The following is a 16,908-nucleotide window of genomic DNA, read 5'->3' as shown; positions in this document are numbered from 1 at the left end:
CTATAAATAAGCAAATGACTTAGGGTGTGATCAACAGTCACTAGTTTCCGCTCCTTCTATCAACCAATGGGAGAGAACCAAGTGTTTATGAATACATTGTGAATGAGAAATAAATGAACTAAACCTACAATATTGAGGGCGCATCGTCTGTCACATCACCGAGTTAGAAAACAAATGTGAAAAAAATCCGAAGTTGCTGCGCGTCCATGGTTCGGAGAAATGTTCTTCAGGAAATAGTAATGAATGGACAGCTGACCCTTGCAAAGTACAGCTAAGTTTAGTGTCCCTAAGTGCAATCTCGTGCAATATTTAAGTAAAACAGATTTTCTTCTTATATTGGTGTTTTCATTTCGGGTCACCAAATGTCAAGATATTTTATTTTTATTTTTATAAGCTTCTGGAAATAATATAGAATGGACAACTGAAGTTCGAACTTACAGCTAAGTTTAGTGTCCCTAAGTGTTATCTTGTGCAATATTCAAGTTATACAAAGTTACATACATTTCTGTTTTCATTCTAGACTATTTAACGCCTTGACAATAAAATACACAACAATGACTTAGTGTTACTTGTCATTAATACCATTTTATTTCTCTTAGTTCGTTTTGGAAGTAGAACTTGCCTAAAACCTTTTGTTACAGGACACCGACAAGCCACAAGATTGGGGCTTACTTCTAAGCAATCAGTGATTGGCATGAAAAGTGTATTTTTTGGAAACACCAAAGCCTGCTACCATGAGTTCTCAAACAAATCAAAGTGACTCATTCTCATTGCTAAAGAAATTGGATTTTATTAAAACAAAGAGACAGTGGTTGGCGCTGAGTAGTATCATCTTTGTTTCCATTGTTTTCTTATATCCATACCTCATGTAAGTAACGCCTAGAAATAACTCTTCAAAGACAGAGATAAATACAAATTGATATAACTTACTAGTAAAATATTATACTGTTACTCATAAAATCTCTAATGCAAAATTAATTTAGTGTGCGTTTATCAAAAAAAATATTTATCTAATATTTATTTTATATAATAAACACTGTATACGTATGAAATGGAGAGATATACATTTTATTTAATACACATCTAAGTAATAAATATTATCTACAAATAAACGAACATGTGATATATTTATTTTTTGTAATGTACGCGAAGCTAATATACATTTTATTTAAAAAAACATTTATCTAATAAAAAATAATTCTTATCTTAAATTGCAAAATACAGACGTTACTTCAAAAAATGAATGATTACGTCCTGGCTAGCTCAGGCAAACCATTCAATACTGTAATAGCACTAGGGAAGAAGGAGCATTTGTACAAATGTATCCTTGCATATGGAACAAGGAATGTGCTTTTATCTTTGTGTCTTTTTGAGTACTTTGGTTTTGTATTTGAAGATTATGGTTCAGTGTTTTATGTATAATTGCTACTTTACTTTTATGTCTTCTGAAGGCTTTCTAAACTAAGTAATTTTACTAAAGGTGTTTCTCTAGTCAAATGTGCACTTTCGTTTGTTATGAATTTCACTGCTCTATTTTATGTCTGTTCCAGTTTCTTAATGTTTTCTTGAGTTGATGGGTCCCAAACAGAGGATGCATATTATATTAGTGTCCTAACCAAAGGTTAATTTTATTTGATTTGTCGAAATTTCTTATAATGTCTAGGTGTTCACAACATCTATATTTTGACTTTTTAACAGGGGCTTTTAATCTGACATTGTTTCAATAAAATTTATAAAGAAACAGTATAAACATTTCTTATCCTAGCTGCATGAAAAACAAGGTTACAAATTGTGTGGAAACACAAACTCAAAATCTGCCCCCGAAGTGGTCCACCCAGGCAGGTAAAAAGGCAGGTTTCAATATTTTCAGAAAGAACATCAGAATGAAATTCTATCAAAGACAAATAACAGAGAAGAATGGAGAAAGAAAGTTTACAGATCTTGAGTGGTGTCCCAGCGGTCCAGCAGACCAATATATAGGTGAAATTGAATGTGAAGTTAGATGTGAACCTGGCCTAATTATTGTCTTATAATGAATATCTAATTGATCTAATTGTTTTGTAAAGAGTAAATCTCTTATTCAAATCCTCAAGAAAAATAATTTCCAAAAAAAAAAATTATTCCTTTAGCTAGGTATTGTATAGCTCTAGTACAGCGCTGAAGATCACACGATAATATGAAAAGCTACTTATTAATTGTTGATTTAAATTATGTCCAACTTATACGCATACTAAATATATTTTTTTCTCTTTAAAAAAAGTAATAATTTGTGTGTGTGTGTAAATGTGTGTAACTTAGCAATACATTTGTAAAAAAAAAAAGGACAAAAATCTAAAACCATGTGCATAAATGTGTTAAAAATAGAATATGGCTATCTCCCCAACTGAAGAGCCTCCGTTGTTTGTTACTATAATTAGCGAATAGTTGTAAAAGTGGTGTATTTTTATGAAAAAACTGCTTGCATAATATATTTAAACTACTTTCTCTCAAACTTTGCAACAGTAAGTTACATTTTGTTTAATTAATTGTCTACCTCCCGAACAAAGAAAAGAGTTTTTTTTTTTTTTATTTTGTAACCCTACAGAAACTGGAAAGAAAGTTATTGGACATCTTTAAGTCCGGTCGAAGTTTTACATGAAGACATCGAAAACGGTTTTAATTTTACTGGCTACCAGCTTCGGAACACATCAGACACTATTCCTCGGTCACGTTGGCGTAGGGTCAGTTGGGAGGATGCTGTGAAGGCTTTCTCTGATCAGACGAGCGACTCTTGCAATAACACCTGCGACAGAAGTGATAACGCTTCTGACTGTTTTAGCTTCACCAACGGAGATTGGAACAAACGCCTTGTTGCAGGAAATTTTATTGTGAGACCCTTTCTGAAAGATGGGATGTATATATATGAGTTTGAAAAAGAATACCTGAATTATCCCCCGTTGGAAGATATGAAGCAGTTACCGGACATGAAATTATCGAAAATAACCATGTTTGGGATGAACAACGACACAGTCCGCTGTGACATTGGTGACGTCATTAATGGACGCGTGGACCTGGTGGACAGCTACGACCACCCGAGACACAGAGGAGGAGACGAGGTGAGAATGTGGTTAGTCAGCAAGTCAGAGAAACAGTTCAGAACTTCGGGTCATGTAACAGATTTGAACAATGGCAGTTACCTGTTAACTGGACACTGCCTTTGGCCAGGCAACATCCAGGTAAGATTAATTCATATTTTACTTTGTTTTTTAACCACCCATTGATGTATTAATAGCAATACTAGAATTATTCAGAAACGTTTCTACCACAGCTTGTTTAAATAAGTTTGATGTACTTAAAGCCTCTTTCCTACAACTTAATGACGTTTCCATATAATAAAATACATCACACACAGCAGTCCACATGTCCGTCAGAAGATATGTAGCCAGCACAACGACCAACCGCCTTTACTTTCCCCCAACAAGTGTCAGGTACCCATTAGAGCTGGGTGGACTCAGAGGTACCTAAGGATTCGAACCTGGGACCCCGGTTCGGAAGCCAAGCGCTTTACCGCTCAGCTACCGCTCCTCTCCTGGCCTAACTGATGTCTTCCGATTGCGTGATTACTTTGAAAGTTCAGGAAAATGTAGTTTATATTATTACTATTCGTTTTAAATTAGGTCTAATTTATAAGGCATACTAATAAGCTTTTTCTCTTTAAAAAACTGCTTGCATAACTGATTTTAAAAATTATATTTTTCGCTTTCAGAAAAAAAAAGTAGCCGTTGCATCAGAACTTTGAATGGTCTAAAATATTGTGATGTCGGATTTTCACTCTATTTTCTAGTTTACGAGATCTAAACGGGACGGACGGACAGACGGACAGACGAACAGAAATTTCACACAAAACTAATAGCGTCTTTTCCCTTTTCGGGGGCCGCTAAAAATAAGATAAATACATCCTGCACGTATAGATATGTCTATCCGCTCATCTGTTATAATAATAGACCTAGACGCTGATAAGTCAGTAGTTTTCCTGGCTGATCCAAGCTACCCGTTCTATGCCCTAATGGCATTTGGGAAAGATGGGCTCAAGGAATAAGAAATGTAACTTTATCTTTCAGTCTTTGTGGGGTTGTTTTTTTTTTAGTATTTTATTTGGTTTATGTATTGTTTTTAGATCATTTTTTTGTGTTAAGAATTTGTATGATAGTAATGCTTGTTAACATTTATTCACTTAACCTCGTTTTATAGCGTTAAAACTATTTTATAAAGATCAATGTGGCAGTCATGTATCCACGTGAGTACATGAGGGCTACCATGCATCAAGCTCAGCTGTCTGTTTCAAGATATATTTACGGAAATTTCATCAAAAACTCTACACAGGAAGTAAGTTTAAATAATATCAACATTTTTATATCACAAGATTACACACAAACTTATTATTATTGCTTTGAATACTTTTAAATTAACTGGTATTGAATCGGGGGCGTAGCTAGAAATTTTCCATCATTTGATGGCCCGGCGCCTCAACTCTTTGGGGGCCCCTGCATTTTGCGTAATTATTAATTTTTAATGTAAAAAAACAACAACACTAATTTGGGACCACCTCAAGTGGGGGCCCCTGGCGATTTTCAAATTCTCCCCCTCCTCCCCCACCCTAGATTCGCCACTGTATTGATCGTAGTATTGCATTAATGAGCATTATTATACTTTGACGCCTTAGAGGCAGATTCCTATTTAGCTTGCTGTTTGTTGGGTCACGTTGAGGTAGGGGTCAGTTGAGAGGAAACTGAGAATTTAAAAAAAAAAAATTGAGTACAATGAGAAACTTGGAGCGGATCTCAAACGTAGTAGAGCCCTATCCCTCTTTGCTATCATTAGTGTAGATCAGCATATAATCTCATACGTCATTCGTCAGATTTGAATTTTTTGTTAATTGGTACTTCATTTCCAGACCACCATTTGTTGGAGCTTACCAAATGTTATTGGCAGATCGTGTGTTTGTAACTTGACTCATTTGTCTGGCCAGTCTTTCTACTGTGGAAAACCAATTGATACAAGGTATTTTTTTTTTAAGGGAAAAGTTTTATTTGTTATGGTTATGATTTAGAGATTCCCCCTTTACAAAACAATTAAATATATATTAGATAATCATTCAATAGCATCAGTTTGGCCAGGTTCACATTTAAATTCACCTTCACCTATCCCTTACTTTGAAGGACCATTGGGGCACCACACAAGATCTGTCTAGCGTTTGATAAAATGTAATTCACTGTCTTCCCATCGCTTTCTGTGTCTTCCTCGTCATCTTTATCCTGGTACTGTTCCCCGAAGGAAGGTCTTTGCGAGCCCTGAGGACCTTGCGATGTGGCCTTGGAGCTTGAGTTTACGTTTATTGACAATGGTTAGCAGGTCAGCGTGGGGGGTCCAATCGCTGTATTACTCCTGTTTCATTCGTGATGCGGTCTTTGTAAGTGACACCTAGAATTTAACTATATCTTTATAACTATCAGTTCATCGAATACATATACATATTAACAATAATAATAACATTAAATAATCTCCCTATCCTGTGGTATCAATTCGTTAGTCAAACTAACAATAGAACATAAATATACGCGTCATGCATTTAGTCTTGCATCTTAACCAAATACTTAACTTAAATTCTGCCAAGTCATTGGTTTTCCTTGCTGGCTCAGGCAACCCATTCCATGCTCTAATAGCACTAGGGAAGAAGGAGTATTTGTACAAATTTGTCCTAGTACATGGAACGAGGAATGTGCCTTTATCTTTGTGTCTTTCTGAGTATTTTATTAAATTTTAGTTTTTGTATTTGAAGATTATGTTTCAATGTTTTATGTATAATTGCTACTTTACTTTTAAGTCTTCTCTCCTGAAGGCTTTGTAAATTTATTTTACAAAATGTGTTACTCTAGTCAAATGTGAATATTCGTTTGTTATGAATCTCACTGCTCTATTTTGTCTGTTCAAGTTTCTTAATGTTTTCTTGAGTTGAGGGGTCCCAAACAGAGGATGGATATTCTATTATTGGGTTAACAAAGATTAAATAACTTTTTAGTTTTATGTTCTTATTTGATTTTTAGAAATTTCTTTTAATAAACCCTAATGCTTTGTTTGATTTTTTATAGTTTCATCAATATAGGGATTCCATGACAGCTTTTCATTTATTATAACACCTAGGTATTTTGCGTTTTTAGTCTGTCTTACTACTATTAATTTTTTTTTTCGAAACAAAAAAAGGCAAATGGGATTAAATATACTATTACTCTGCTTATTTCGTTTAAATCATGGGATGTTGTTCGATATAAATAGAATACGAAATATTTATTAGAGCTTTCCAAAAATGTGTAGGGACTTATAAAATCCTGTCTCTGGGTTTCCACTTTCGTAAATCCGGCCCTGGTGCTACAACCTCATTTTAAATACATATGTTTGTAAAAAAATGAAATGTTTTTGTAAAATGTTTTACATGTTTCGGATGTTCCTTCAGAGTTGAAGATAGTTTACTTTCTAGTCCAAACCTCCTGCAGGACGACGGGGGATGGGAGCGGGCAGGGTTTGAACCCTCGACCGTCCATAAATCCGAACGACAGTCCAGCGCGCAAACCGAACGACCAGGCAGCCAGCCATATGTGATAACAAGATCAATGTTTTTTGTTTGCTCTTTTTATTTCCTCGAGCAGACTTCATTGGTTGTGTCCCAGCTGTTCAGTGAGACGCACTGCCTGGTGTGTAACGTCATTGTCAGCGAATACATTATGTACAGTCTAGAGAGCCCTAGACAGTGTTGGTGTTAATTAACCTCTTTTGTGTGAGTCACAATGGACTGAGAAATACAAATCCGGTTTAAGTCACAACTTTAAGAAGATCTCTGACTGTTCGGTGGATCTTAAAATAGCAAAAGACAAACTGCACGTGTGTAATCAATGCTTGCATCTCATGTGTTTCTGATTTGTTTTTTTTTAATTGTCGTCAATTATTCATCTGTACTTGAACCGGTTTTCCTGACGTTGCAGTCCGTCCAACTTAACGCTGTGGCCTCACAACAGCACATCAGTGGTCACATTAATGACATAATCAAAAACCAACTTGACTATGCTGAGGAACTCTTTTTCTGGAGTTAATGCAAAATACGTCTTTAATTTCCCTATCTTAATTCGATAAGCGTCCATCGCGACGAGAAGCAAACTATTAGTAAAGTTATTGACAGTTTCGGCAGCCCAATTCAAAGTTTGCAGTTCTTGTTTGATGTCGGTAGAAAGGCAAGGGTCACACGCATAAACTTAACAACTTGTACAGTGAATAGTTTGTTCACATGTTAATTTTCTTTCATGAAAGAGTTATTTACAGTGCTCTTAATATTGCATTAATATGTGGTGGGCTAAAAAGGGGGGGGGGGCTGTTCTTTTCAGTTGTATTCTCCGTAATAATAAAATTGAAGCCTCGACTTTGAGCGATAGGTGACAACTTGCATCCCCCTGCAAAAAACCCTGCGGGCGCCATTGCCTGCTCCTGTATTAGCATAAATTGTATGGTCTTATCTGTGATAGGGATCTTTGTTTGTTCACGCGCTAAGTGTTCAATATTCCGTCGGGAATATCCAAGTGAAAAATGTCTTCAAATCTCTGGTTTAGGTCGTCATTAAATAGTATGTAATGGATGTTTTAAACACTAATGAGTGGCCAGTTAATTATTATTAAAATTATCCGATTGGATAAACCGACTTTTATGCAAAGGTATTTTTATTATGTATAATTTGCATCTGTCTGCGGACCCCCTTATGTTCGTCTCTCTATACCTCTAGGGTCCGAGGAGACCACATTTTGAGAACCTCTGGCCTAATTGACAACAACAGCGTCCCATTCTACGGTATACTACTTTTTGGCTTATATTGCCTTTTCAGTTTGTGCGCGCGTGTGTTGTGAGACACTTCTGGCCTTGACGGATTCCTTCCAAGATATAACCATTTCTATTGTACGCCATCTCGGACTATGTAGCTTGTTCACTAGTACTTGGGTTGTCCAGAGCTGGCATACTTAAAGTTCTTTCTGTTATGTCTTTTTTTTAAATATTTTGTTAATTTTTTTTTTGTTTAAGGCTTACTTGCAATGACTTTGCAGCTACATCTGTGGGTCCCATGACACAACCCAAGAACGTGACATTGCAAGAGAGAGACTTAATCCATAAAATTCCAACACGGTAACACACATATTTGAAAATAGCTTTGAAAGAATTATTTAAAGAATAATAAAGTTTAAGAAAAATACTGATACATTTTGTGCGCATTTAATCAAAGGAACACCAATGTCTCAGTTTAATGCCTAAGATAGAGAAACAGATGGCTTGAAAAAAATGAAGAAATAGTTAGAAATGTTTTCGAAATAATATATATAATATTTACACAACAACGCTCGACTTTAACTAAAGAATATCAGAAATTTTTTGAGCTGGAGCATAAGATTTAGAAGAAGGGTCTACCTTGGATAATTAGGAACCCTAGGTGAAGTAAATCTGGGGGCTCGGATGAAATTTAGCAGAGAAAGAAAAAAGAAACAGCGAAAAAATTCAATTATTCAATTTATTAAAAACCTGCCCGTTTACGTCTATATTGACAAATAAAGAAATTCGTGTATCGTAATTTCCATATTAGAGATAGATTAGAAAACATAGAGGGGTAGGGCTCTACTACGTTTGAGATCCGCTCCAAGTTTCGCATTGTTCTCAATTTTTTTTTTAAATTCTATGCGAGGCTTCCACCTATTGGAGACTTAGTCGGCTGCCTAGTTGATCTATGCCTGAGTGGCAATTCTGAGAGAAGAATTGCTGACATTAATGGACAGATAAATCTTTTTTTCTTGAAAAAAAAAATTAAGAAAAAGTTCATACATGTATATTTCATCGATAGAGTAAGCCTGCGAATGAATAGGTCGATGTCTCTCACCATTTCTTAGATTAAAGACCTAATAGTGATTGTTTCTTATTATCGATGACAATATGTTGTTTTTGTTAGGCAGACTAACAGACAGACAGATAAAAAGATAGATAGATAGATAGATAGATAGATAGATAGATAGATAGATAGATAGATAAATAGATAGATAGATAGGGATGGATGGATGGATGGATGGATGGATGGATGGATGGATGGATGGATAGAGTGATAGAGGGCTGGAGAGATGGATGGATGGGGTATGATGGTATGGATATGGATGGATATGGACGGACAGACAGACAGACGCACAGACAGACAGCCATAGACAGACAGACAGATACTGTCTAGGTACATAAATGTGTCTTGAATCTTAAAACTTTTTTTTTTGCTACGTTGATTAAATGACACAATAGAAATGGGAGATACTATTCTGAACATATTAACGATTTTGATATAAATTATGTCTATACTACTTTTATTTTTTGTTAACCATGTTTTTAGAATAGCCACTTATTTCATCATTGTGTTTATTTGTAGGCACATTTTGGAACGTACCATCCCACACAGTATAAACGTTATCTCTGAGGAAAAAGGTACGTCTTGTTTCCCCCCTCATACACATCGTATTGTGTCACGAATCAATACTGTGACCTCATTCTATTTATTCTAGAAACGGGGCCAGGTCAGAGAGAAAGTCACAGGAGTAAGCGCGTGCTAATTATAATTAATCAATTAGAAAAAGAGGTCAGGAAACAAGTCGCATACGTCAGTTTCTAGGTCATAGCTAGTAGAAATATTTAGAATGGAAGTTTCTGGAATTCTAGAAAAGACGAGCTACAAACGTATAAATTATGGGGAAAGTGAGTTAATGGTCCTTGTAGTGTCACATAGAGTTGTTCTGGTCCACAAGTCCTAATAAGTCTTTGAACACTTTATGCCTTTGAAGCCACTTCTTAGTAAAAGTAAAGCTATAATGATGGGGCATAAAGATCTTCCACATTCTGAAGGGGCTGTAGTGGTAGTGGAGGCGCGGTGGCTGAGAGGTAAAGCGCTTGGCTTTCGAACCGAGGACCGGGGTTCGAATCCTGGTGAAGACTAATGGGTACCTGACAGTAGTTAGGGAAAGTAAAGGCGGTTGGTCGTTGTGCTGGACACATGACACCCTTGTTAACCGTAGGCCACAGAAACAGATGACCTTTATATCATCTGCCCTACAGACCACAAGGTCTGAAAGGGGAACTTTACTTTTTTTTTTTACTGTAGTGGCAGTAGAGAGGTGGGATAGGCTTCATTCGTTAGGCTAGGCTCTACCATTTTTAATCACTAGAACATTTTTTTTTCTTTTTCACAAGCTATCATGAATTGGACAGTTGAATGTCAGGTTCTCTTCTTGCTGGTTAGGCTCGTTAGGGGTTACAAAATAACAATAAAGTAATACTAGATTAAATTTAACTTCAACTCCAGATAGCCATGGAAATACAAATAATACTTTAATACCGATACAGCACAAATAATGACAACTCTCAATGATTATTAAATACACAAACACCAGTCTAGGAAGCGACCTTCCAACCTTCCTGGACCGGGAACAAGACCTCACTAACACACTCTCTCGCACATTCAATGAAGACTAAACCATTCAGCTCATAACACGTGCAAGACTATTCACATTCATAACCTGGACCTGGGAGTACATAATCAAAGGGATATGACTATCATACCGAAATAAGAAAAGAACATTCACTCTCGCCATAACCTCTCTCTCCCCCCCCCCCTACCCTGACAGTAAACATCATGACATTGTTTGAAGCATATAGTTAAAACAACCGATCACTTTGCTCTCGGTCGAATTGAACCAGACCGGAAAACAATGTGTAAACTTTGGATTGCACAACGTGTACTTTGTGACTTACACATATTTGACTTGACATTGTGACTTACGCATATTTGACTTGACATTGTGACTTACACATATTTGACTTGACATTGTGACTTACACATATTTGACTTGTCATTGTGACTAAGACATATTTGACTTGACATTGTGACTAACACATATTTGACTTGACATTGTGACTTACACATATTTGACTTGACATTGTGACTTACACATATTTGACTTGGCATTGTGACTAACATATATTTGACTTGACATTGTGACTTACACATATTTGACTTGACATTGTGACTTACACATATTTGACTTGAAATTGTGACTTACACATATTTGACTTGGCATTGTGACTTACACATATTTGACTTGACATTGTGACTTACACATATTTGACTTGGCATTGTGACTAACATATATTTGACTTGACATTGTGACTTACACATATTTGACTTGGCATTGTGACTTACACATATTTGACTTGACATTGTGACTTACACATATTTGACTTGGCATTGTGACTAACATATATTTGACTTGACATTGTGACTTACACATATTTGACTTGACATTGTGACTAACACATATTTGACTTGGCATTGTGACTTACACATATTTGACTTGGCATTGTGACTAACATATATTTGACTTGACATTGTGACTTACACATATTTGACTTGACATTGTGACTAACACATATTTGACTTGGCATTGTGACTTACACATATTTGACTTGACATTGTGACTTACACATATTTGACTTGGCATTGTGACTAACATATATTTGACTTGACATTGTGACTTACACATATTTGACTTGACATTGTGACTAACACATATTTGACTTGGCATTGTGACTAACACATATTTGATTTGACATTGTGACTTACACATATTTGACTTGGCATTGTGACTTACACATATTTGACTTGGCATTGTGACTAACATATATTTGACTTGACATTGTGACTTACACATATTTGACTTGACATTGTGACTAACACATATTTGACTTGGCATTGTGACTAACACATATTTGATTTGACATTGTGACTTACACATATTTGACTTGACATTGGGACATACACATATTTGACTTGACATTGTGACTTACACATATTTGACTTGACATTGTGACTTACACATATATGACTTGATACGGACATTGTGACTTGTAAATTTTGTAATATTGTTTCTTGCACAATGCGAATAGCAAGCGTTCACATTTCTAATAATTTTTTTTTTATTTTACAGGTCAACCTCCTAAACTTAAACCTTGCTCACTGACTCCTTTCAATGTTACCTGGAATCTTACATCACCTGTTGGATACTGGGGACCAAATTTGAACTGGACATCACTGCAATGTGAGAGGCCTGAATTGTCTTCTCCCTGGGCGATGAGCTGTCTGAAGAACACCACTATAATGGTTTTTGGAGACTCCAATGCACTGAGAATATTTGATGTTCTTAGTGACATGACAAACTGCACCGGAGTGTCGTATACTTTATGGCCTAAAGCCGGGACGTGTAGTAACAATGACTCAGGGATAACATTATCCTTTACGCCGCATGAGTTACCGAAATATCAGCATACTTACTGGACTCCGAAATTGGATTACAAGGCCGTTGCCGAACAGATTTCAGCTACACCGTCTGTTGGTAAATACATCATCATTGTTCACTACTATCTACATGCGACACCATCACATCTCAGCGTCGTCCATTCAAGAATCAAATCTTTGGCTGAATCAATAAGACACCTTGCACGCAGAAACCCGGATGTGCTTTTTGTTTTCCGGGGTCCCCACGTGACTTCATACGACTGGGACATAAATCACACAATAGGAGGAGACAGTTTGGGTCAATTTTACTTACAGCTGATACAAGAAACTTTTCGAGACCTTAGAGATAAAATAGTTTATCTTGATGGCTGGGGAATGACATTAGCGATAGAGAATGCTGAGCTACATCCAACTGACAGAGTGCCACAGGAAATGACAAGGACTTTACTGTCATTTAGATGTAATGAAACAGGATATGTACCAAGATAGCAATAGCCTAGGCTTTTATTTAATTTAAAATATATTTTAAAATATAATTGACTAACTTTGAAATCGAACATTTTTACGATAAATATTAAGTTTCAAATGAACAGCTAGAAATGAAATTAATTTAAAAAATGTATTTCTGCATTGCTAAAAGGTGCAAAGAAAATATCGTTTTACTCTTAAAAAAAGCATAGCTTGGCAGGAAACATTTATTCTGCACACCTGATACGCCAAAAAGCTTGCTATTTATGGATTCTCCTCCATCTATGAAAATAGTAGAAACAAAATAGAATTCAGCTTTTTTTACAGGCAAAACGGTTGGCTGACTTTGTTAAACAAGGTAGGCCCAATTTGATTAAATGGGACTGTCGACCATGAAGATGAGAAGAATAAATCTATACGATTACAAGTAATTATATAAGAGGAACTAAAATGGAAACGCGCTATTAGTTATAGGTAGGGCTGTTCCGTTTGTACGTTAGTCATGGGCCTCTTTGGGGTGTATGTAATAAAAATCATATATATTATTAAACTAATTTAGTTTTCGTGACGTTAGGTCAATGGGTTTCTGACGATACCATAGAACAGCGCGCATTACAGGTGGGGAAACACACTGACAGCATAAAATTATAGAAGAGGATCCCTTAACCCTTAAAACGCGTGTGGTAGTTTAGCCTCTAAACATCAGAATCGTAATTCCATTTTGTATGAACTCATTGTAAAACAGCTCAGCACTTTAAGGGTTAACGCAACAAAATGTAAAAAGGGAAGGGATAGCGATGGTGGATCGAAGAATTATAAAGCCCTAATGTAATTTGTCTTCGAATAATGATAAATGGTACAATGAAATCAGCATATTGACTGCTGATGGTTCATGTATTAATGCCCTTTTGTTTATAAGACAGCTCTAATATTCCTGCGTTAGTTGTTGACCTCTCAGATGCTTAGCCCTCTGCCTTGATGCTATAGACCAGGGGTTCTCTCAGATACTTAGCCCTCTACCTTGATGCTATAGACCAGGGGTTCTCAACCCCTTAGGAGTCGATTGACAATTTGCCAGGGGTCGCCTAAGACCATCGAAAATATGGATTGTTTTTGTCTATTCTTCTATTGCTGTGTGGATGGGGGTCGCCGAAGAGTGAGATTGTAAAAAAGGGGATCGCCGAGCTTAATAGGTTGAGAACCGCTGCTATAGACTGTTGGAGTCCTTTAAAAAAAATATTAAATGATAGCTTTTATATAGCGCTACTTTCATGCTTAAAGCATGCTCAGAGCGCCATGGGGAGGTTAGGGTTAGCGTAAATATTAGCGTTTGGAGGTGCCAGCTTGAGCGGAGAAGTCCAGGTGAAATTAGAATGACCAGATCGCTGTTGTACGTCCCCGACTTTTGAGGGATGCAGCGGTCAACGATAAAGAGGTAGACTGCGGGGGCTGATAATGGACTTCAGATGGTCGAAGTTCCTTTCTCCAGCCACGGAGTTAAGAAGGTCGTAAAGAAATTTAAATGCATTTAATGACTTAATGTATGACTTTAGGTTTTTGTTGTTTTGACTTTAATACAAGAAAAAGAAGAATTTCTTGGAAAAACTATTCAAGAATAAGTAGCTTCAATTATATAATGAATTCGATATAACGGGATCTTTCCAATTGGACCGTAACCCTAGGACAATAATGTAACAAAATTATTGCGTTTTATCCTAAAGTAAATAAGATTTCAAGGAGAGTTTGTGTTATCACATAAACTCAGATGCCACTGGGGTATAAAGAATATTCACGCAATAATATTCTTTTCTTGTTTTTGATTCTAAAGTAAAAAAAAATCATAATTTTTCACTTGAAAACAAACCCAACAACCTATTGTCGATTATGAGACTTCTAGATCTTGTGGCATGAAAAATATATGTACCGTTATATAAAGTCAGAAGAGCGATTTCGGATAATCGTTTGCTATTTTTTTAGTTATCTTATCTTATATAATACAGACGTTACTTCAAAAAAGAAGATGTTTACGTCCCATGCGTTATGCATTTAGTCATGCATATTAACCAATGATTTAAATTCTGCCAAGTCACTGGTTTTCCTGGCTAGCTCAGGCAACCCATTCCATGCTCTAATAGCACTAGGGAAGAAGGAGTATTTGTACAAATTTGTCCTATCATATGGGACGAGGAATGTGCCTTTATCTTTGTGTCTTTCAGAGTATTTTATTAAATTTTGTTTTTGTATTTGAAGATTATGGTTCAGTGTTTTATGTATAGTTGCTACTTTACTTTTGAGTCTTCTGTCCTGAAGGCTATCTAAATTTAGTGATTTTACTAAAGATGTTACTCTGGTTAAGTGTGAATATTCGTTTGTTATGAATCCCACTGCTCAATTTTGTGTCTGTTCCAGTTTCTTAATGTTATCTTGAGGTGAGGGGTCCCAAATAGAGGATGCATATTCTATTATTGGCCTAACCAATGTTAAATAACATTTTAGTTTTATGTTCATATTTCATTTATAGAAATTTCTTTTAATAAATCCTAATGCTTAAAACAAACAGAGCAACCTTTTATCGATGATGGATTCTCGGTCATTTCATCCACGGTCGGTTCATCCCCAATCACTTCATCCCCGGTCACTTCATCCACGGTCACTTCATCCCCGGTCACTTCATCCCGGTCACTTCGTCCAGGGTCATTTCATCCCCGGTCACTTCATCCCCGGTCACTTCATCCCCGGTCACTTCATCCCCGGTCACTTCATCCCCGGTCACTTCATCCCCGGTCACTTCATCCCCGGTCACTTCATCTCCGGTCACTTCATCCCCGGTCACTTCATCCCCGGTCACTTCATCCCCGGTCACTTCATCCCGGGTCACTTCATCCCCGGTCACTTCATCCCCGGTCACTTCATCCCCGGTCACTTCATCCCCGGTCACTTCATCCCGGTCACTTCATCCCCGGTCACTTCATCCCCGGTCACTTCATCCCCGGTCACTTCATCCCGGTCACTTCATCCCCGGTCACTTCATCCCCGGTCACTTCATCCCCGGTCACTTCATCCCCGGTCACTTCATCCCCGGTCACTTCATCCCGGTCACTTCATCCCCGGTCACTTCATCCCCGGTCACTTCATCCCCGGTCACTTCATCCCCGGTCACTTCATCCCGGTCACTTCATCCCCGGTCACTTCATCCCCGGTCACTTCATCCCCGGTCACTTCATCCCCGGTCACTTCATCCCGGTCACTTCATCCCCGGTCACTTCATCCCCGGTCACTTCATCCCCGGTCACTTCATCCCCGGTCACTTCATCCCGGTCACTTCATCCCCGGTCACTTCATCCCCGGTCACTTCATCCCGGTCACTTCATCCCCGGTCACTTCATCCCCGGTCACTTCATCCCGGTCACTTCATCCCCGGTCACTTCATCCCCGGTCACTTCATCCCCGGTCACTTCATCCCCGGTCACTTCACCCCGGTCACTTCATCCCCGGTCACTTCATCCCCGGTCACTTCATCCCCGGTCACTTCACCCCGGTCACTTCATCCCCGGTCACTTCATCCCGGTCACTTCATCCCCGGTCACTTCATCCCCGGTCACTTCATCCCCGGTCACTTCATCCCCGGTCACTTCACCCCGGTCACTTCATCCCCGGTCACTTCATCCCCGGTCACTTCATCCCCGGTCACTTCACCCCGGTCACTTCATCCCCGGTCACTTCAACACTGCACGCACCACTGTGCAATACATGTTGAAATGTACAATGAATACCTCCTGCTCATCAAGTCGCATACTGATCAATTTTAAGGTAGGAATGTAAAATAAAAATTATTTTCTATAGCGCAATTTTCATGCTTATAACACGCTTAGTGCCCTGTGGGCCAAAATAGCTACCAGTGGGGTGGGGGGAGGACCTGGAGAAGGTCCCTGTGCTTCATTAAAAAAAAACAAAAAAACAATTAATAGGCATTCAATTGTCAAGCTCGAGCTTCTTGATAGGAAAGCAAGTGGTTCTTTGCTTACAGCTATTAGTCTAGTGTCAATTTATAACTT

General features: G+C 37.6%; 1 protein-coding gene across 1 annotated transcript; it reads left to right on the top strand.

Annotated features, from left to right (window-relative positions):
• The first annotated feature begins 202 nt into the window (after positions 1–202).
• On the top strand, positions 203–13,791 carry LOC106078338 (NXPE family member 1-like). The gene is made up of 7 exons (XM_056034492.1): positions 203–868; positions 2,585–3,215; positions 4,252–4,365; positions 4,934–5,040; positions 8,098–8,199; positions 9,470–9,525; positions 12,078–13,791. Exons 1-7 carry the CDS (start codon positions 735–737, stop codon positions 12,872–12,874), a joined length of 1,941 nt encoding a protein of 646 aa, XP_055890467.1. The 5' UTR covers positions 203–734; the 3' UTR covers positions 12,875–13,791.
• Positions 13,792–16,908: the final 3,117 nt, after the last annotated feature.

Source organism: Biomphalaria glabrata, chromosome 7, assembly GCF_947242115.1.
Source record: "Biomphalaria glabrata chromosome 7, xgBioGlab47.1, whole genome shotgun sequence".
Taxonomy (NCBI): Eukaryota; Metazoa; Mollusca; class Gastropoda; family Planorbidae; genus Biomphalaria; species Biomphalaria glabrata.
This window is presented reverse-complemented; position numbering and strand designations above follow the sequence as displayed.